Raw genomic sequence first — 24,155 nt, forward strand, 5'->3', positions numbered from 1 at the left:
AGTTGAGAGGTTTATTATACAATTTAGTATGAGAGATGTGTAAGTTTATTTGTCTTTTTATTCCTCTTTAAAATAAAAATAAAAAATAAAAATTATGTTCTAAACAGAAAAAAATGAATATGTTTTAAAGTAATTACAAGTACAAAGAAATGTGTGATTAAGATGTTTAAATCTTATAATTTGGTTATTAATAAAATATTATAATACGAATTAATATTGACATATAGTTAAAAATATTAATAATATAATAATATCCATTTTTAAGGTCATAGCGAAGCCAGACACCAAATTGGTGTATGAGAACCCCTTGTTTGTGGGAATTTGGGACCCACGTCCACGCAGCGATTTCACTGCGACCCCCCTCTGGTTTTGAACTTGTGACTTCTTAGGAGGAAACACATGCTCTTAACCGAGGTCATTGTCTCATTGTAGGTCTGTTGAGTAAGCCACTACCATTCAGTGGTAACACATAATGTAAGGTAGTAAGGTTTGTCAGGGTAATGGTTTCCCCACCCACGTCACACACACAACTCAATAAGTTAGCTAGCTTCCTTATGGTTATGGTTAGGTCCTTACCTAGCTTCCTTAGCCATTCTCCTAGCCACTTCACTACCTTCCTTATGGTAGTTCATTACCTATCTCCCTAAATGTGGTGCTTCTTCTTTTTTCGTCTATATATAAAGTTTTGGGATAGGCCCACTCAAGCTGTATAAATTTGTAAGCTTGGTGGGACTATATCTTCATCATGTCCAATATTAAAACTATGTTAATAAAAACTAAAAAAAAAACGTTTTTATGGTTAAAACATTAATGCCGTCCTATATATATTCTATTTAGCATTCAAAAATAAAATTTCAACAAATTGTATTTTATACTGTAAAATAATTTACGTAAATAAATTTAATCCTTCCATCCATACTTAAAATAGATCTATGCTAGTTTTAATAAATTCCTAATAAAATAATCCAAAAACTTTAAAATAAATAACCTTCAACTAAACCTGCTAAACAGCGGAATTGCACCATGGCGTGGTTACACCGACAAAATTCAACCCAAAACCATGGCGTGGTTGCACCGACATTAACTTTACAAACTCCTACCATACAATTTCTGCGAAGCTTCGTAAAAGTTAAGCTGCAAAATATAGTTAGTAACTTTCGAGAGGGAAATGCAAACATTAACCAAGAAAAACCCCACGCGTTATGATGTTTCTGTCGTAAATCACGAAGATCGAAGACATTTTTCTCAATAAAAGAGTATTTTAGTATGCAAGAGAACCAAAAGAAATTTCTCGGAAGAAATCAATGGGACCGCAGATGCCTAATAATCCTGTACGACCGACAAAAGCCCAAAGCATATGGAGGAGATTAGATCTTCTTTTTCCTGTGCACAGATGCTCGCTTTGCTTATAAATTTTTTCGCATGACTGCGTTCTTGAGCTCCTACTCATTTTCATTGGCTCGATATCTGTATTTAAAGTTTAATTTCGCGCAATGCACAGAAATATAGATGATAAGTTTTGTGTTGAAAGCTAGTGTTATCAGTAACTCAGCATCTGGAATTTTGGTGTTCAGAATAGATTTGGAAAAAAGAGAAATCTGAGAAGATTTTGAAAAGATTACTGTGCTTTAATGTGAGTAATACCATGTTCTCACGCCAAGTTTTGCGCCGCAACGGCGATATTAGTTTGATTTTTGTGTATTAATTACTTAAAGGGCAGGCTGTGATTTGCATTGGAGGTGGTCTGCAGATTTGTGTAATTGTGTCCAGTGACATTTTTCCTGCGCCTGAAAAAGCAAGCAAGATCGCCATGAGCTCCGGCGGTCCCGGAAACTCGAGGAGAACTCCTTCGCGGGAGAAGTACGAGCGCCTCAAGGATGGCCACGAGGAAAGGGAAATGCAGCACGTCGTTTCAAATATCCCGCCCACTAACGCCGCAGCAGATGGAGACGTCGTTGTCGATGTCCCTGTCAAAATCGACACACACGATGATAATGATGTTTTCACGATTCCGCACAAGCACGTCACACTGGAGAGGCTCAGAAGATGGAGGGTAAGTATGTATATGTTTGGTTTCTGTTTTTAATTCGCCCATGGTTAACTTCTTATGTTTCTAAATTTGATTATGAGGGCAACAGGAAACCCTATTTACATTTAAATTTGATTATGAGAGCAAGGGAAAGGTCGATGTATTGTAAAGAATGATAGGGGAGTTTTACTTAATTTTGAGTTTATTTAGATTTAAAAGGTAAGTGTTATTATTATATATTATATTTATATATAATGGAATGAGTCAATTTATATTTTATATATAAATATAATAGAATCGGTCGATTTAGATTTAGGTTAAGCTTTTTATATAATTGATAATTTAGCTTGGATTTTAAATCTAGATTAGGGTGGTTAAAGGGAAGTTATAGGTATGATGGAACAAAGGGGATTTTTTCATTTGGAATTAATTTAGTTTTTTTAAAACATGAATAAAATTTGAATAGATGACTTTGCTAAACATGTTCACTCCTTTCCACAAATAAGTGGACTTTCTGGCTTCATATTGTAATAACAACATGGAAGTCATATGAATATGAATAGTAAAATTATGCCCAAATATTTGTTTAAATATGGGTTGATTCCATTCCAAAGAGGCTCTTAGTAGGGTAAAAAAGGGCTGCGAAGGCTCTTGGTATGGTAAAAAAGTGCTGCAAATTTATCAATTCAGTTTGATTTATTTATGTATGAGATGGATATGGGAATTTATGTATAAGATGGATATGGGAATGGATCGATATGATTGGAAGTATTAATTTATAAAGTAAAGGGTTTATCTAAATATAAAATATAATTTAAGTTGTTAATGGAAATTTAGGTTTTGGTGTGAAATCGATTTTATATCATTATTTATCAATTTGAGTCGATTTGTTTATTTATTGAATGAATATGGGAATGTATCTATTAATTTGTAAAAAGTTTATTTAATATTTCTAAGAGGTTAAGAGAATGTTAAGAAATCAAAGGTTATGTTTAGATAGATTTTAGTATAGGATGACTCATATTGAAAGCCATATTCCACGTGAATCTACTATAGGGGACTTGATGGATCCTCCTGGATCCAATGCAAGGGTGCCAATTAATATTTCTTCATCTGACAATGAAGAGAAAATGTAGTAGGTTAAGGAGGTGTAGGGGGACTCCTCATGTTGCTTACCGGTGAGTTTGGCAAAGCATATGGAGTGTCCCTTCTCCTCTAGTTTTTTTAGTGACTTCTATGGTTTGACTATGGTTCATTCATCGACATTTCTCGACTCACAAATTTTGGGTTAAGTTTTGTTTTGGCTATGCAGTCCAGTTTTGATTTTTATCTTTGTTTTTACTTATGGTTATGGTTGAGGGAGTGTCCCTTTCAACGTTAAAGATTTGAACTTTGATGGTTTTATTTGTATTTATGCATTTTTGTTTCTATGCAGGACTCTAGAGAATTTTGTATGCTAATTTATGTATGCTTCTAGTGAAATCTGTATATCTGGTGTTTTAGTCTATGTGGTTATGAGTCTCCCTTGTTAAAGGTGGATGTGGGGTTTTTCTAAGGATCCATGAATCATCGAAGTGAAGTATGGATATCTATGTAACCTCATGTATTTCATATTTTTAGTAATATAAATGCATCTACTTATAAATAAAAAATTCATTAAAAAAATGAATAAAAGAAAAAATGAGTTTCAAATAATGGGGATTGTGGAAAGATATTTACAAAAGGTTGAAATCAATTTTTATATTCATTTTGTTGTGTTAAGCCTCCCTAAACACTATAAATAAAAGAATAAGCATTGAATACATTTCATTAGAATGATATAGATACAATATAGTATTTATGGCTATTGGGTTTTTCTTCCAAGGTCTTTTGGACTCCTTGTGGTAATTCATATTCCACATCATAACCTTTGTAGATTAAGTGTCTAACATTTTACCTTAATCTAAAGGGGTGTATGTGACTCCTAGTAGAGATATTAGAACAAATCCCAATGGTCAAATGTGCTCTTGATATCTATTGGTTTTGGGATGACCACAAACCTAATGGCTAACAAAAGTTGAAGGCTTCTACTAAGTGGTAGTTTAAGGTTGACCATCAACTCTCGAACTCAACTCCAACACTTAGCAACTCCTAAAACATTTTCAAATTTGGTTAGAAGTTGATGTCTTGTACTGATTAGAAGTTCTCACAAATGGTGATTTAAACATGGCCATAAACTTTCAAAACTTGGATCTACGGCTCAATACTTCTAAGAACATTTCCTAATTTCGCTTGAAGCTTATGTCTTTTTCTTCCCAACATTTTTCTCTTTCTATAAACTTCTCCACTAGAGAGTCAAAAGTAATGGACTTGAGTTGCTCACTAGCTTGCACGGGTTTAAGATAATGAGAATATGTAGGGTAGATGGTCTCGGTGAAGGATGTGAAAGAAATGTCCACATTTTGGCTCTAATGGCATATACACATGCATGATAACTCTAATTTTAGAAGTTAGGGAAAACAGTTCATTATGTTTCAACTCATGGTTGAAAATTTTGACCACTAATTTAGTATGTAAGTCATAAATCTTTTAAATTTTTTAATGAAACATAAAAATTTGTAATGAAAACTAAATGATAACTCACCTCATCACTTACAAAAGAAACAATTAGCGGATAAGCCTCGTTATCCTTGTTTTCCCATGACTAGATCGATCCTTATCTAATGTAAGCTTGGTAGGTGCATTTTCCCTATTTCGTACATGCCTTTCCATACGCAATTGAAAATGAAGATAGGTCTAATCTTTATCAACTATTCTCTATAATTCTCCTTTCGAGTGAGCACTACACCGACAAATTTCATTCGCAGATCTTTTTTTTCCTGTGCGCGGATGCTTGCTTTGCTTATAAGACTTTTGAATGCCGGTACGCACAACAGGTGCTTCAATGGTTTCATATTAGGGTTAGCCATTTTCGCGTGGTCGCGTTCTTGAGTTCCAACTCATTTTCATTGGGTAGATATCCGTATTTAAAGTTTAATTTTGTGCAATGCACAGAAATATATGTGAAATGCGTTGAGAAGAGAGAGCATGTGAGAGGAATTCTGAAAAGAATTCAGTGTGCTTTAATGTGATAATACCGTGTTCTCAGGCCAAGTTCAGGAAACGAGGAAAGGGAAATGCATCATGGCTTTTCAATAATAATATCTATTTTTAATGTCATAGTTAAGTTAGACACCAAATTTTTTGTTCGTGGGACAAGGGACCTACTTCAGGGCAACAATTTCACTGCTAAGTCTACAAAGGCATACATACTGACCTCTTAGGAAAAACACATGCTCTTAACCATTAGACCCACTCAAGTTGTATCAAATATCCTACCCACTAAACCAAATGGAAACTCCCTGTCAAAAATGATAACGTAACAGATGATAACGATGTTTTCAACATTCCGCACAAGCACATCACACTGGAGAGGCTTAGAAGATGGAAAGTATGCATATGTTTGGTCTCTATTTTTAATTGCCCCATGAATAACTTCTTATATTTCTAAATTTGATTATGGGGCAAGATCAAACCCCATTTGCATTTAAATTTGATTATGAGAGCAAGGGAAAGCTCGATGTAATGTAATGGATGATAGGGTAGTTTTACTTAATTTTAAATTTATTTAGATTTAAATTTGATCAACAAAAGGAAATTGTTATATATAATGGAATGAGTTAATTTATATTTTACATCTAATTGTTATAGATAATGGAATTTATATTTTATATGTAATAGAATGGGTTGATTTAGATTTAAGTTTTAATCAAATTTTAAATCTAGATTATGGTGATGAAAGGGAAGTTTAAATCTAGATTATGGTGGTTAAAGAGAAGTTTTAAGTATGGTGAAACAAAACAGTATTTTTGGGTTTTTTTCATTTGAAATTTATTTAGGAAAATAGGTTTTGATAGGTAAGGAAAAACAATAATTTAGCTGGGAGTTTTGATCAAATTTTAAATTTAGATTATGGTGGTGAAAGGGAAGTTTAAATCTAGATTATGGTTGTTGTCTTAGTGGGGCCTGACCCAAGTTCAGAGTTGATTTAGCCAAGCAAATCCCGGTACTACTTGCCCTTTCGGCAACAGTTTGCGAAGCGCGAACTGAGGTCTCACCCGAAGTAATATGGGAGGGTGCTAGAACCAGGTTTCCGCACCCTAGGGATGTTTGATATGGGGCGATAGGGACGCGATCCAACCTTCGTGCTTACTGGGCTATGCGCACCAGCGAGCACTTTGCGTCTTGTGTTACTACCTTCACGCAGCTCTAGCCGCAGTGCGACCCGTGTTAATTACCCAAGTATTCTTAATTAGGTTCTGTTCGCTGGTTACTTAGAATATTTTCGTACATAAGCATTCATACAAGTGTTTATCAAGTGCACACATATAAATAACCAAATAAAAATAATGCATAACATCAAAATATAGATCCACGAACAGATGCACAGTACTTCGACTCAAACTTATCTTTATTAATAATCTTTTTCAAGTTCAATTCGATTACAAACTCAACTCCGTCCTGCGCACTCAGCTGGAGGAGTCCGCGCACTCAGTTGTGGACTTTACTAGGACTCTGCGCACTTAGCTGCAGAGTCTTTTCCTATTACTACGATCCAATACACTTCAGATCCACTTCTATCCTCTAACCATGCCTTCACATCTATCTATTACTTCCTACTTCGCTAGCCCTCTTTACACTTAGAGCCTTGCTCTATTTATACAATCCCATGGTCTGCGGACAATGGGTAGGCCCACACAACTTTACAATAAATTACATTATCTTAGGGTGGGCAACCCTATGACTCAATTTTACACTTCGCGCTCCGCTTTCGTACTTTGCAGAGTATTTACATTACATTGACCAAAATTTGAGCTTTAAGCCCCAAAAACATGCTGTGAGGGATCCGCTACCCAACAGGCCCCCAAAACAAACATTGTGACTCACCCTCGAGTCACTCCGTTGGTACAACGATCTTTGTGCGGAGTCCATCTGGCAGGTCTCGCGCAGCTTGGAGGTCCACGTCACACAGTTCTGTTGTTTGTTGTACTTGCTGCATGTGTGTCTCTAAACCTTCGTGAGCAGGGTCACATTTCTGTCTAACCGCATAAAGTCCCTGCATTTGTGCTAGTTTTTCTTCGATGTTAGTTGTAATTGTGAAAGCTTCATCGATCCATGGCTGGATGCACGCTTTAAGCAAGGCCTCTTTTTGTCGCGCAACATCTAACTGGTCCTTCGGTGCCTTTTCCTACTATAGTTTGGCAAGTCATTGAGTAAGGACGACCACTTGCACAGTGTCCTGGACATTGTCGTACTCCTGCTGCAACTCGCACGCCTTTGTCTCTAGGCGCTGTAGGTTTGGATCTTCCTACAGGTGTGTAAGCATGGTTAGTGCTTGATCCAACATCTCGATGCAATCCTGTATCACCTGACCAATTTTCTCCAACCCCGTCTGGATAGCGTGGGTGCGCTGCTCTCTGACTTCCGGGGTCGTGGACGGTTGCGCCTTCAATCGCAGCTCAATGATATGCAGGTTCAGCGCCAACTGAACCTTCGCCATTTCCTCCCTGGCCTCACAGAGTTCGGCCGCCAATCTGTGGACTTGCTCTGTTGTTGGTAGCTCTGCTAGCACGACAAACTCTGGGACGCTCCTACACGCATCCTCTACTGCTTGCTCCAGTCCGCAAGCCTGCACAACCAGCTCATCACGCTGGAGGCTGAGCTGATCCATGTTGATTTTCTGCTCGTTCAAGACCTGGATTACGCAGCCTTCCCGGGCGCGAAGCTCTGCGATGACCCCATCCTGCAGCTGGTACAGAGTTTCATGAGGCAGGGCTGCCAAGTTCAAGCTGACGCCTTTCATGCTACTCATTGCAACCTGGTCAACCTTGCTTGCTGCTGCTAGCACGCCTTCGGGCAACACGAAAGGCTTGTCCATACGGGTGCGTAGCGTCTGTTTGGCCTCGGCGGTTTCGGTTGTGACGTACTGAGACATTGTACCTGGTTGGGGGGTTTGTACCTGTAAGCCTTGTAGCTGCGCTCTAAGCACCCCCAACACAGTGTGCTCCTCCATCATCACTTATTGGAGCGCGTCTTTAGTGACATCGCAAACCGTTTCGCCAATGTCAAACAGATCACCTTCTGTGAGCATGATCGGGTCCACGAACGTCTTTGTTGCCTTCACCTTCTTCCTGGTAGCTGGTTTCTTCGGGACACGTGGTTGCTTGAGTTAGGCTGATGCTAAACTGGGGTCCACATGCTCTTCTGTCCTGTCCCCTTCCCCAATCTGCTACCCCATAGACATTTCCTGGCCTTCCTCAGGCTCTTCTGCTGTAATTTTTTCTGCTACCTGTGTTGTTGTTGCTGCCTCCTCAGCCTTTTTATGTGCCGCTGCCTTTACTACCTTTTCACAGAGATCCCTAGCCTCCACAGTTTCCTTCTCATTGCGTCGCTTCTCGGCCAGCTTGGTGATACGATGCTTGGCTGCTTGCTTTTGCTTCTGCGCGGCTACCTTTTCCAACTCAGTCAAGTCCGAGGCATGTCAGTCCAGGGGCCAAGACTCCATTATTGCGAAGATCGCATCATCCATTGCGATGAACAGAAGCTTCACCCATTTCTGCCCTGGATCCTTGTGCACCCCGATATACAGGTTATGCATATCTTCCTTGAACTCGGCCGAGCTCTGCAAGTTTTTATAAATCGTGGGAGATAGGCGCGACCTTCGGTTGATCCACATTCGGATGCTTGCCTCCATGAACACCTAGAACACCTTCGTCTCGCGAATCCTCTTTGCATATTTTGTAGCCCAAAGCGAGGTGTACCTCGCGGCTTTGGGCAGATCATCCTCAATACTGTGAAACTGGTTGTCCTTAGGCAGTTCCCCTGCAACTAACAAAATGGATAAGAGCAGCCACGCGTAGTGGAAGGTCTTACCCTGCTCCTCAGCCTCCTTGTAGTTTGTTAAAAACTCCTCGCAGAGGAACTGCACCCAGTTGAACTGGACCCCCTCTGCGCATTTCTCTGCTAGTGCAATCACAGACGCTAGTAGTTCATCAGCGCGACATTTCCTCATCAGTTTTCTAGCCAGCAGCTGGGTGGCTACGTGCACCCCTTCGTCCTTAATTCTTGCGATGGCGTACCCTCGCTTTTTCTTTTCTAGTTTATACTTGGCCTTCATAGCTTCTGCGAGGGTCATGTCACTGCTTTTACCTGCTATGGTAGCGGGGTCGTGTCTTTTGAAGGGCAGGTGAGAAATTCTATGAATTAGGTCGGTCGTGATGGGAATAGGCTCCTCCAGCCAGAGATACCCATCATGCACCAAGCACAGCAGCTGCCTAATGACAAAAATGGTGATGGGCGTGCGATGGTAGTGGGGTATCCATCGCAGATGGAGTAACCCAGCCTTCTCCACACTGCGCAACCATTTTCGTGGATCCAAAATGGTAGCGGTCCCCTCTGAGTTCTGCTTCATTAAATTCTTCGTAGCCAGGTGTGGGAACTTCTCACTATCCGTGAGGTCCCAATCCTTAAACTTCATAGTAGGTACTCGTCCCAAAAGCGGACCTTCAAACATTATACCGTCAGGGAGGAGCGGGGTCTGGAGTGCACTCTTCGTGGCCTTTCCATGGAGGGACGTACATGGGTAACTTCACTACGAAAGGCATTGGTGAGACATCCTCCTCCAAATAATCTTCCGCCTCAATTTGAACAATTAGAGCTTGTAAGTCTTCCTCCTCTTCATCTGTTTCAATGATGACGACTTTTCCTTTCTCTTCCAATGACAGCTTGCCGAACCATGGGTTCCTTGGGGATACGCGGATTGGTCCCATGGCCTGCTTGTCTTTCTTTGGCCACGGTGTTCCTGATGACTTTGGAACTTCTGGCGCAACTTCTGCCTCTCTGGTCTCCTCATGAACCATATGGGGCTCCGCAACCTCACCAGTGATATCTTCGACGAATCTCACTCCTAGTCTGGTAGCAGTCATCATGTCTACACTTGAAGGTGGTAAGAGTACGTGATGCTCAATGCTTTCTAATTGCTCAATTCTCAAACAACCAAGTGTTGTCTCGTGGCTAGCCCTAGGTGTTTTATAACATCTTTTGAATTGGAATTTGACCCTTCCCCCCACTTCTAAGTCATTAATGCCTTCTTGGCGGTAGATCGTCCCAAACCTAGCTCTTAATTCATGTCTTAATTGCTCGCCGCCCACTCCTCTTTGCCTTAAATTGGACATCTTGTCGTGAACAGTGACACCAACAGTCACTTCCCAGCCTATCTACCCGGCAACGCAGCCCCCTCTGCACGGTCGTGACCCTTGTGACATGTCAATCCTGCTTGAAACCTCCTTATCGCGCAGCTTCCCCACATACTCTTTTATAGTCCCACGCTCTCTTTCAACTGCTTGGAGCACTGAGACTGTGCTCCCTCCGGCTAGTCAGGTGGTTGCACCACCTATGCGAGACTTCAATTCACTGTCCAGCCTAGCCCATGGGCACTTCTTAATTATCCTTGCAACAGTTAGCGCTATGCAGTCTGCCTTATGCGATGCACTCCTCTGGTTACTTTGTTTGGTAAGGTGTGTTCGCAGCCAAGGTAGTAGAGTCACAAGTCCTCGACAACAATCTTCTAATGCAAGAGTTTGGCTATCCATATCTTGTCTTGTCATTCTTAGTTTGTCGACGAGACATGCTTGCATGATGTCATTTTCCTGTTCTTTGATCTCTACATCCATGAACACGCTTTTCTTCCATAGTCGTACCCTATCTTTGAGTTCGCTAAACTTAAGGTTTCCTCGCCAAATGGCATCCTGAAGCTGCATATGTTCCCCCTCGCGCAGCTGCATAATTCCTTCGTCTGGTTCCTCGCGTACTATCCCAACTGTGAGAGCTATTGTGTGCGGATTCCTTTCCTCCAAAATTATGGTCTCTACTCTACTCCTTAGCTTTGGAATCATCTTCACACTCAAGTTTTTGTACATGGCCCTATAGGTCCATTACATCGTTGGTATGCATAGGTCCCAATCAGTTCGTCTCGCCTGGTGAACCCTGTTCAGGACTCCGCATACCCTATTGAATGCTTCCATGTGGAATGTTGGTGGTGCATGTTGCCTTTCCTGATGTTGCGTCCTGTTTCGATTTTCAATCCTTAGTTTGGGGTGTGCTTGTGTGGACTGCACAGCACACGTCTGTACCCATCGACACAGGTGGGCACACAAGCTGCTCCGTCCTGGCTGCTCGACTCTCATTCACAGCTGGGGGCTTCCAAACTGTAGGCGCATCATCCTTCTACATCCACGCTAGTCCTCAAAGTTTTCTTGATGTGTACCCCACCATCATGCGGGTGTTGTGCGTAGTGCTCATTTCAACGCAACGAATCGCTGCTGTTCCAGTACTTCGCTTTCAAATTTTCTCAAGAATTCATCCATCGTTGTCAATCCATCATATGTCGGTAGCTCTCGTGCCTCTGTCACATAATGTAGTGATCTAATCATCTTGTTGCAATTCAGCATTGTCACTTTGTGCAACCGATTCTGCCAACGCTCTACTTCCTCGTCTGAATCCAAAGTGCAGGAGCTTTCACACTCCCATGAGATTCTCCCATCAGTAGTCAGATTCACCCAATCCTGGTTTCATGCAGTTATCTTGTAAATACAGTCAAGATCATCGTCGTGCATTGGTTCAGTGTAGTGCACTCCTTCGGCTGGGTCTAGTGGGATTACTATGCGTAGCGACTTTTTCTCAAAGATCATTTTGCACTTCTTCAGATTGATGACTCCATTCATATCGGTGGCCCAGTCTATTGCTAACAATGCAGGATAGGGATTGTTGTCATCGACAATCTCTATCACTTCAAAATCTGTCTATGTGCTCACGCCTTCAATATCAACTGTTACCCCTTGCAACCTTCCCATGGGAAAAATCTTTTATTGGTTCTCCATTCGTAATTGAATAGGGGCCCACTGTAATGCGGGCCTGCCCATACGTTCCCATGTTTGCTTCGGTAATACATTTGCGTCCGAACCCATGTCTAGGATTACCTGATCCATTTCATATACCCCAACCTATGAAGTCAACCTCATTTATCTTCCAGTGAAAAATTCATGCTTCCCCAATTTCCGGACGATGCATGGTTCCCCTGACCCCGTGCACCTGGTGATCAGCTCCTGTAGTCCCTTAACCGCCTTGTTACCGCGCAGTAATTTCATGCATGTCTCCAAAAAGGTAGTAAACATTGAAGGATCCATTCCTGGCTCTAGTTGATCCTTACTACCTGAAGTGGAAGCCTCCACGAAGCTCTTCTTAGCTTCCATGAATGTCTCCTTTGCGCGTTCTAAGTCAAACTCAGGTTCCTTTGCAGGAGCCTTACGAACCCATGTATCTTCCTCTGGTTGCTTCCCCTTATCCTCTCCCGTGGTTGCACCACTTCTGAGCATCATGTTCACATTCGGGTCTTCTTTGCGTGGTTCAGACCTCATCATTTGTATATTCTGAGCCGGAGGAGGCTGGAATACCCCTTTTTCGTGCATCTGTGTGATCAACATAGGAAAATCTATTGTTTCATGATCAAACTGAGCACAATACGAATAGGATATCCTCGTCGGGTTGGTACAATCATGGGCATAGTGCCTTGGTCCTTCGCAATTGTAACAAATTCACTGTCCGCGGCCCCTTCCTGGTCTCATTCCTCCTCGTCCTCAACCTTGCCCCTGAAATCCAGCTTGTGCCATCCCTGTAGCTGGGTCGAGGGCTCGTGTTTCTGTCTGCATCTTATAAGTTGGGGTCTGATCCATCATGAGCTCGTAGCTGCGACAAGTGTGCTCATCATGGCCTACCGACCTGTAGAAATTACAAAACAACTGCTGTGGTGTCTGCGTATACTTCTGCAACAAATGATAATTCTCTGTCATGTGTTTTCCTCCTATCCGAAAGATCGCGCACCATAACAGGGGTGCCGCACTTGGCCCTGCCTGTGCCTTTGGTCTTAACAACATTGGCCCTCCTCCTACCAAGTAGTTTGTGAACACTGGGCAGTGATCCTTGTCATGGCCCTGTTCTTTTCATTTTATGCACCATACTTCCTTGCGCACCTCTAGCTGTGGTTCCTTATCCTGCTTCAAACTTTGCATTTCTAGGCATAGATTCTGTAGTTGTGTGTGGATTTGTTGAACTCCCAACCTAGGGTCTTGTATCGGGGTCTCATGCAACGTCATCGCCATTTCCAACGCTTCGGCCTAGGTGGAAAGTTTCTATTGTGACAGCGTCGTCCTCAAGTACGGTGTCAGAGATGCCACAAACCATGCGCGATGCTATCCATCTGTCAATGTCATATTTGCTTCGCGGATCATACTCTTCATCCACTGATCCAAATCCCACGGAGTCTTGCTTGAGAGCATCGCAATTTCTTTAAAACCGATGATTGATTGTGTTTCTGACTTTGGCCTGCTGAATTCCCTGTTCAACGCGATCTGGATTTCTGATCCCTACGTTTGGGTGGTCGTTAGAGTGCTTGATATACCATGTCAATGCATGATCCTGCAGTGCGCTCACCAATGTAGCCTTCTTAATATTGTCATCCGTGACACCTTGCGCTTCCCATACTGCTCTTACCATGAACCAGAATTGGTCCAGATCTTCATTCCCTACTCCTATGAATACTGGTTGTTTGATTGCGCTCGCCATACTAAACTGTGGAGGTGGTGGAGGTGGAGTGGATGGAGATGGAGGTGAGGGAGGTGAAGCGGGTGGTGGTGTGGGTGGAGGTGGTAACCGCAGAATGTGCTTCCTTATCAAACTGACCGCGCTTCTCAGAGAGACCTCAGCGAGCTCTTCCTCACTCTCTCGCGAAGGTGAAATTAAGGGATTGTTTTCTAATTCTTCGCTACTTTTGTAGATATTTTCGCTCCGCGTAATCCCAAACATTAATGTATTCTCATGACCCTCTTTTCGCACAATAGCATCTTAATCGAAGTATTCAAAGACTTAATATACTTACCTTGCGGTCGTTTGAGAAAGCGTCATTTTGCTTTGTTGTAGCTCACGGTCGTGTCTACTGCAAACTCAGTGATAAATCCCCCTATTATCTAGTCAAGCCAATGGTCCACCGCTCACGCGAGCTTATCTTCTGATGCCTCTAGTCTGTGCACTAATTCCAGAGTCCACACTATTGGTTTGTCAAGCCTACCCCTACCCTCGCTGTCGTCTAACTTCACAATCCACTCATATAGCTTAGATGGAAAGGATGCAAAGAAAATTTCGTGGATTTTCGTATACATGTAGCGCTCCAACCACTTTTCCTTAGATACTTGCAGAGCTCTATTTTCCTGTGTCACGAACTCGTGAATTTTTTTGTCCAACCACTCTTCACTTTCCTTCTTTGTTGGGTTCTAGTGGCACGACATCAGACATCCCTTAGGTAGATCCCGGTCCCGGCAATAGAACCATTTTTTGGCTTAGTGGGGCCTGACCCAGGTTCAGAGTTGATTTAGCTAAGAAAATCCCGGTACTACTAGCCCTTTTGGCAACAGTCCATGGAGCACAGACTGAGGTCTCATCTGAATTAGTATGGGAGGGTGATAGAACTAGGTTTTCGCACCTTGGGGATGTCTGATATGGGGCGATAGGGACGCGATCCAACCTTCGTACTTACTAGGCTACGTGCACCGGTGGGCACTTTGCGTCCTATGTTACTGTCTTCGGGCAGCTCTAGCCGCAGAACGACCCGTGTTAATTACCCAAGTATTCTTAATTAGGTTCTGTTTGCTGGTTACTTAGAATATTTTCATACAAAAACATTCATACAAGTGTTTATCAAGTGCACACATATAAATAACCATATAAAAATAATGCATAACATCAAAATATAGATCCACGAACAGATGCACAGTGCTTCGAATCAAACTTATCTTTATTAATAATCCTTTTCAAGTTCAATCCAATTACAGACCCGACTCTGCCCTGCGCAGTTAGCTGCAAGGGTCCGTGCACTCAGCTGCGGACTCTACTAGGCCTTTGCGCACTCAGCTTCAGAGCCTCTTCCTACTACTATGACCTAATACACTTCAGATCCACTTCTATCCTCTAACCATGCCTTCGCATCTATCTATTACTTCCTACTTCGCTAGCTCTTTTTACACTTCAAGCCTTGCTCTATTTATATAATCCCATGGTCCGTGGACCATGGGTAGGCCGACACAACTTTACATTAAATTACATTATTTTATGGTGGACAACCCTATGACTCAATTGTACACTTCGCACTCCGCACCCGTACTTTGTAGAGTCCTTACATTACATTAACCAAAACTCGGGCTTTAGGCCCCAAAAACATGTTGTGGGGGATCCGTTGCCCAACAATGGTGGTTGAAGAGAAGTTTTAAGTATGGTGGAACAAAACATATTTTTGGGTTTTTTTCATTTGAAATTAATTTAGCTGGAAAATGAATAAAATTTTGATTTCTTTTGCTACATGAATAGATGACTTTCCTAAATAAGTTCACTCCCTCCCACATATAAGTGGAGTTTGTGTCTTTATATTCTAATAACAACATGGAAGCCACATGTATAGTAAAATGATGCATCAAATATTTGTTTAATTTTGACTTGATTCAATTCCATGAAGATTTTTTAGTAGGGTAAAACGGTGCTGCAAAATTATTAATTCAGTTTGATTTTTTTTTATGTATGAGATGGATATGGGAATTGATGACATTGTTGGGAGTATTGATTTATCAGGTAAAGGGAGATATTGAGCTTTGGTTCCTAGAGTCACAGAGATTTGGGCAGGGTGCACAGAAGAGAACATTCACAATTTATTGCTCGTATGGATAATTACCCTTACTACAAGAGCCTATGGTTTTCAATAGCGAATGGACCAGTGTCAACATGGTGTAGTTAGATCTTGATTGACAGTTGCAGAACTAGTTGTAGTTAGTTATTTGAGGGGTGTAGAACCAGTTAGGGCGCAGAAAGATACTCAGTATACAGTGCAAAGGCTAGTTACAGTTAGAGACTCAAGATACAATTGTAGAGTCATTCCAAGGACACAATTGATTCAGAGTTTTCTTCTCAGTTGCAATAGTTGTAGCAACAACAACATCATGTGATCAGTGGCATCACTGAGCAATGTTAGCAGCATCAAAGGGATGTACAATGCAATGTTAGCAACAACGCAAATGCATTATGGTTCAACTATAGGGTTGGAAGATGAATCAGAGTATGCATAATGGCTTGGTGGGTAGTGGTAGAGTGTCACAGTTGTCAGAAATCAATTGTGTGAAGGAAGATGTTACAGGTGAAGACAGAGAGAACACCTTCCTCGCTAAGGAGTGTTATTTTTTTGTAGCATCATAAAGGTGTTCTAATCTCAAATTTGGTCAAAGAGGCTACGAAACACAAGATATCCAAAACGTACAAAAGGTTTCAGGAGAAAATACCGAGAGACAACTCAATTAAATTAATTGATCAATAATTAAAAGTTGCTTAAGTCTAATATAGGGAAATTGATTAATTAAAGGGATTAATTGAGGAAGGTCAAAATTCTATAGAAACTCAAATGTATTGAGTTTGAGATGACCTTAGTCATTGATGGGGACCTAATCATGTCCATTGGTTTGCCAATGAATTGGGAAGAGAATTCAAGCCAGAGATTAGTAGCAAAGATAGAGGAGAAGTAGTAGAGATTCTAGAGGAGATTTCTAGTGATAAAAGAGTCAGTTGAGAGAGGTTGAGTTATTTCATAGGAGTTTTTGTAGGGTTTGCGCAGAGCCTCAAAGAGGCAATTCGATTCAAATGAAGAGGAGGTTGATTCAGGTGCTGGAGGACGAGTTAATTTTCTAGAGGGCCAGAGAATCACTTCGTGAGGTATCAACAGGCAGGACATCTGATTCAAAAGAAGATATAGGGAGTGTGTGTGAGGGACTATGCAACATTTGTGTAGATGCCTGGAAAAGGGTCTTGGACAGCCAGTTTATGTGGGAAACTTATTGCTGAATTATTTAGGGGAGAAGGGAAAAATTCTCTCAATAATTTTTCCAGTATTTTCTCAACATTGGATTGCCAATTTGGGCATCAAGTCTATTATACTCATAATTTTGCTGCTGAAGCATAATAATAACCGTTCACTTACTTGACATTTTCCCCACATTGGGTTATTTTCAGGGATATTTGTCCAAAAATAATGGTGTCAATTTTATTGTGTGTGTGCTCTATTTTCTCAATTTCAATTTTGTTTTTGTAACATATTTTATTTTGGTGAAATTGCGATTGTGATTTTATTCATTGTTTTTTGTGGTAAATAAAACACACTTAATAATAATCTGTTAAAGAGATAATTTCCAATCATTGCAATAGATTGAAAATTTCACACATCATTGCAATCTAATGGGTATAAAATCTGATGAACAACATCCTTGAAGTTTTCCCAAACATTGATCAAGGGTTTCTAGTTGGTTTCTAAGTGCTTCGTGGGTCTCTTACTATGTAAGGGATTGTTCCTCCATGTGAACTTTAGTGACCATGATCTTGTTGACCTCTATCAAGTTCGACTTGGCTTTGAAATAAGTTCTGATGTTACATATTCAAGAATCAAGTTTGTCATTCTTGAGAGTCCTATCAAATTTAGGCAATAACATATCCACATCTAGCTTGAAGGTTTGTTGAACTAGACAAATGGCTTGGTGCATAATGGGTTGAAATTGAGGTTCTAGCTAGGCTTTTTTCACCTATGTTTTTTCAACCAAGGCTTGGGAAAATTTGGATTCTCGGAAGTCTCCTAATTTGTTGGAGCTTTTAGAGGGAGCAATGGGACTTAAGAGATGAAGAAATAAAGTTTGTTTTACACCATGAATAATGATCCACAGGTTATAATAAAAAATGAAATTAACCAAAGAAAGAGGGTCAAAAATGTAAATACTACTCAATGAAATTTTAGTTTCTCTCCATGCTACATCCGTAATTCCATCTTAAAAGTTACAATTATTGTTACATGACTTGCATAGATTGATTTTTTTAATAGGAGGACAATTTCAATGGAAACCTGAAATAGTGAACTTCTTAAGAAGCCCTAAACTTACAACTCTAATACAAAATTATATTAATACAATATCAACCAATGACAATAGTGCAAATATTCACATATGAGAATACAAAAAAGTAACTATGCCACTATTAAAGTATAAAACTGTGAGAAAATTATTAAGTTCAACCATATCTCCCACAAATACAATATATTGGATAAAAAACAATTTATAATAAATCATTCAAAAATAATAATAACAAAATACAATATAATACATATAGTATAACAGTAAATATTCACTAAAACAAGTCTCATTAATTCCATTTTCATCGATACATCTATATGCCTTTTCCCATTCTTATTTTTGGTCACTAACGAATACAAGTATTTGAAATTCCTACCCATATTCTTATTTTTGGTCACTAGCGAATACAAGTATTTGAAATTCCACCCATATTGACCTTTTAGATTCTAGTACACACCTTTTTCTTAGTCTCTTTTATTTTCTACCAATAGTTAATCTCACTCCCACTATTTTGGATGCTGCCAACATTAACCTTTTCGATTCTACTATGTTTTACGTGACACTTCCATTTCCTCTTCTTGGATTTTGTGTTAGTTTCTAAAGGATACTTTAGTAGTCTTTTTTATTTTCCTTAACCTACAGATTTATGTTGTAACTCTACAAATCCACATCTACCTCAAAACCCGCATCATCACAATCTTCTCTGAATTCTTATTTTTGTGATCTTCACTTTTCAAATATTATCTTTCCAAACTTCTCTTCATACGTAAGCATTAAAAATTTGGATTTTTTTTTAACTTCACGCCATCTATAATTTTCTGTTATCTATATTGTTGTTTGTGGGACCAACCTCATTTAACTTCTACCAAACTATCCATGTTTTACAAATATTCATATAATTAACTCAGTGGGATTTCTACCCATGATTTTCTCACACTCCATATCTACACAGATTCCTCATATTTTAATTCTCATTCAATTTTCCATCAAACACTTAACTTTGTCAATACTCTTGCATCAAAATGAATGGAAAATGAATGGATAAAAGGGTAGGCTATAGATAAAACTAAAATCATGTAGAAAAACAACAGCCATTAATGGAAATCGTGCAAAAAAACAACAACCCTTACTACCTTAAACATGGTTGAAAAAAGAAGTGAATTTTAAGCTGAACATTTGTACAACTTGACTATTGAAAGAATCCTCAACATCTAATATTACAACAAAATTTAGTATCCCCAAATGATAGGAAGCAAGAAGCACCAAAAGGATAAAATTTTACACTCAAGAAGGATACTCACTATAACTATGATAACTCTCCCTCACACTTTTGGGTAGCTATTCTCCAACTCATGGGGAGCTTCCTTAAAGATAGGAATGCTAAGGCTATGGAGTGGAGGGACAGGGTGATTATTGAAGAGTAAGCCTTAACGAAATGGGCGGTGATAGTATAGTGGATTATAGAGTAATGTGAGAACAAAGGTGATGGAAGAGATTACACATATTAAGCATTCAAGAAATCATACATCTCCCTCATACATGGGAAGTTAAAAGAACCTATCGGAAAGATAAGAAATTTTTTCCTTTCAACTACTCCTCACTATCTTTCTTCGTACATATATATTTGATGTAAAATTATTTTTCTTAAGATGGACATTTCAATATTTTATTTTCGGTTGATATCAAAATATTTCATTTATTGTTAATAATTTGTTAAATGTCATGAGTGAATTCTATGTCGAGCACATAAGAAACTACACATCTTCCTTGTACTAGGTCATAGAAAGTGGACATCTAAGCCATTGTTCTTTATTTGGATATATTAGATTTAAATTCACCATCGAATACTAGTTGAAGCAACTTTAACATGTTTGTACAAAGGTTAATACTCAAATATAACCCTAATTTTTCTCCTAAGAAGTCACCAACAAATTAAAATCACCATGAACATGTGTGTCAAGGGTGGAGTTTACGAAAGTGTTGTACCATGTAAATAAAGGATGTGTCCTAAGAAAAACACTTCCATATAACAAAAAAAAAGTCCAAGCTAAAATCATATAGGATTATTGCATCAAAATCACCATCTAAAATTATAAAAAAGTTAGATCTCCGTAAAAAATCAAAATTAGGAAACAAAATATCATGAAAGTACTAATATGACAAAACACATTTGTCCCTTGGTGATGTCTAGCAAATGTGACATTATAAAGTCACATCACCTAGGAAAATCTCACCAAAACAACATGAATCATCCCACTATAGCCACATCACAAAAAAAGGGCATAATAAAACAGTTAACCCATTCCACCATCAAGTTTCTCCCCTATAACACGTCCAACCTGACCATGTACCAAACTTATTCAAGTGCCACCAAATAATACCACATCATTATGCAAGTTCATTAGGGAACTTAAACAATCATAAAACATATATCTCCTAACCATCATCATATAACCTCTTGGGGGTTTAGAAAGATCATCCATATCTAATATAAACATATTTATCAAACCACCATAATGACATAATATGCTCCACATCCATCAAAAGTGCAACAAAGGAGTGAGCAACAAGGCAAGCAATGAAAAGACTACCAAGCAACAAGTATAACCACCCTGCAAAGAGAGAGAAGTAATACTCCCTCATCAAAGGTCTCCATAAGTAAACAATTGTAATGAAGAAAGAAATTCCATAGGAATGTATCCCTCTAAGTCTATCCAATACTCCAAGAGTCTATTTGCAAATCTCCATACAATATTAGTTGTACTATTTGCTATAAAGAAGAAACAAAATGTCATATATTTTCAAAGATCTAATATTTCTCTGTATAATGTGATCAAAGACCTAAATCTTAATTTTTCTGAAACATCATATAGGAAATGTACTTAAAGATGATTAAGGCATTTGGAGGTTCATAAATAATCAATACCACCTTCCCTTTAAGAAAAATGTTGTTGGATGGTATCTTTTTCAATTTCTTGTTTTCTTTTCACATCACAAACAATATATGAAGTTGATTTTGTGTTTAATTGAACAAGTACTACTAGACTAGTTAGAGAGAAAAATTAGCCCAATTATAGGATTATATGAATATTGTGGCTAACTAATTTGCAGGTATGTTGCAGAGGAAGGCTATATTATTTTGAGCTTCTATGTTGTCTATACTCAAAATGGACTGAGCTTGTTCAAATAAAAAGTCCAACCTTGTGTAGAATTCTTTGTTCGAATCTATTCACCTTAGAAGAAGGCATTTTATTTTTTAATTTTTAGTAGGCTAACTCTAGTTGTTGTTTTATTTAAGTGGATTCCTTTAGTCAAGAGGAACCTGCCCAAATATTTTATCAGGTGCTTATAGCAATGTGAAACATCAATGCATATATTGCAGCTTTGTTTGACTTTTATTTCTTTGCGGTTAAGCCTTACATTTCTTCGTTATCCTTTCTACTCTTGATTATCATTTTCTGATAATCTCTTTTCTTCCTTTTCCATTTCTTTGGGATATACTAGCTTTGTACTCCTAACTCCTATATAATACATTGGACTCCTCTTGTTTTCTTGGTTGTGAGCTGGTGAGTGAGTTGATAAGCTACTTTCTGCAACTCTTTTATAGCATGTGACTAATTTTCAGTTACTAAAGCAAAAACACATAAATTACATTCTTCACAAGTCAGCTATATTCATAACAACATTGAACTAAATAATGAATAGCCTTCTCATATGGTAACTAATGAGAACTATAGGAATTAAATATGTTGGCATTAACTTACTGGAATATTTAACATGTTTGGACTTCCTTTGTTTTGTATATTCTAATGTATGCTTTATGATGAGCATATGCAGAAAGCAACACTGTCTCGGAATCCCAGTCGCCGATTTAGGTATACTTTAAAACGGGATTTGGCCAGAATCCATAGTGAAACATTAGAGGTAAGTCATCTATAATTGTGGCTTTTGTTGTTTATTTCTATGAAGGCAAATTGCATGTTAAGCATACAACATTCCTAAACCCTTTCTTTTCATTCTTGCAGGCAACCAAGCTCGTTAGGGAAAAAACTTTGAGTGGAATAGAGAACGGTATGAAATTTTTTCCTTCTTTTGATACTATAACACTTTAATCCGTTAACTAAACTACATAATTCTATATGTGGAACAAAAGAAATTGGTGAGTGGTTATTGAAGAATTAGAATAATTATTGATTATAGTCATTATGGCCAATACTATTAACTTTTTCTTATGGGCCTTTGCCCCAAATTTTGGTAATAGAACGTGGTTACAAATCCCTATATCCCACATGCATTTAAGTGTTTTTCAATGGGATAAATGGGCATGACTTATTGTCAAAAGAAAACAATGTAGCCCACTTTCGCAGTTGAAGACTAATAACCCAAATTTTGATATGGTTACAAATCCCTATATCCCACCTGCATTTAAGTTCAATGAACTAAATGGACAACCCTGGTGTTGTTAGAAGAAAACACTGTAGCCCACTTTTGTAGTTGCATATAACATTCAAATGATATCATGACGACTCAAGAAAACACTGTAGCCCACTTTTGCAGTTGCATATAACATTCAAATGATATCATGATGACTCAATATTTTTATTTATTTCTTTTTAAATTGTGGAACAAAACTTATCGATCTTTATTATACCCTCGTGGCATCTTTTGAAATATACTGCAGGTTCGTGTTCGGCATATCACATGCCTTAGCTTTAATGTCAGCGGCTTTTGGGTCTTAGTTTTAGCTTACTGACACTCGTGGTCCTTCTGGTTATGCCCAAATAGAGACTTTAGAGAGTCTTTGCTTTAATGTTAGAGCTTTTGGATCTTCATTTTAGCTCCAGTGGACATTTGGAATGAAGAATATTATATGTAAAAGTTTCTGTATCTAGACTCTAGAGTTAGCTTTGTTAGATGCCATCCACCCAGAACTTTGATCAATATCTTGACATGTTTCATGCTTTGTCTGTTATTACAATTACCATTTAATTGCCATGTGGAAGGAATGAATGCTATTGATTATTTTTTGTCTTTTACTTTCATGTGCATATTAAATGTTCCAGAACGCCTGTTCAGTTTATGGTTAAACCATGTTAACTAATTATTTAAAAATCATGAATTATTGCCATCATTAGCTCCAAATGAAGGATATGGAATTGGACCAATAACGCTTGCAAAGTTGGTTAGAGACCAGGATCTTAATGCTCTGGAGCAGAATGGAGGGGTAAGTTGAGAAAGAGATGAGTTTTTTATTTTGTTCACACATCTCAATTATGATGGACTTATGCTTTTAGGTTCCTGCTGAAGTAGTTATTACAGTAAGAACCCTAAATGATAACAGGTAAATGGAGTAGCCAATCTATTACATACGGATATCGAGAAGGGCATTAGAGAAGATCCAAGAGAGTTTGAAAGTCGAAGGAAAGCATATGGAGAGAACACATATCCACGGAAGGCTGCACGCAATTTTTGGGTAATGTTTTGTTTGGCATTCTTCGGTACATCACACTATATATTTGACCTGCAGGCGTATTTATCCCTTCTGAAATTGGCTTTGTAGTTATTTATATATATGAACTTGCATCCTTTGGTAGGTATTTGTGTGGGAAGCGTTTCAGGACACGACACTCATCGTTTTGATGATTTGTGCGGCCTTGTCACTTGCTTTGGGCATAAAAACGGAAGTAAGTTTTTCATGTATGTACGTACGTACTTTTACAAGATCAAGGTTTACATTATTTAGAAACAGAATGCAATACCCATAGTCTGCTGTACATGTATGTGAGCGATTCAGATGATGCATTGTGTCAATTTAACGGGAAAAAAAAAAAAAAATGTCTAGATTCAAAGTAAAACTTTTGAGATCTAACCATGTGTCTCAAAAGCTAGAAGCTCATGCTCTACCTATTCATGTTAGCTGGTACACAAAGTGGATAAGGAACTAATCGTATGTTTAAACGTAGACATAAATGGAAAAAATTTAAACAGAAGGGAGTAAACTACAAAGCAACAATCTCTAAATAAGATAGTAAACTAATGAACCTTATGTTGAAGTAAAACTAAATATT

General features: G+C 38.9%; 1 protein-coding gene across 1 annotated transcript; it reads left to right on the forward strand.

Moving 5' to 3' along the window:
- Positions 1-1,473: 1,473 nt before the first annotated feature.
- Positions 1,474-23,320, forward strand: LOC149241478 (calcium-transporting ATPase 8, plasma membrane-type-like). Its single transcript, XM_089370557.1, has 4 exons — positions 1,474-2,053; positions 21,925-22,011; positions 22,113-22,158; positions 23,223-23,320. The coding sequence occupies exons 1-4, from the start codon at positions 1,811-1,813 to the stop codon at positions 23,318-23,320; spliced, it is 474 nt and encodes a 157-aa protein (XP_089226683.1). The 5' UTR covers positions 1,474-1,810.
- Positions 23,321-24,155: the final 835 nt, after the last annotated feature.

This window comes from Pinus tabuliformis, chromosome 8, assembly GCF_031772625.1.
Source record: "Pinus tabuliformis cultivar Carrire ecotype Pingquan chromosome 8, CPIR1, whole genome shotgun sequence".
NCBI lineage: Eukaryota > Viridiplantae > Streptophyta > Pinopsida > Pinales > Pinaceae > Pinus > Pinus tabuliformis.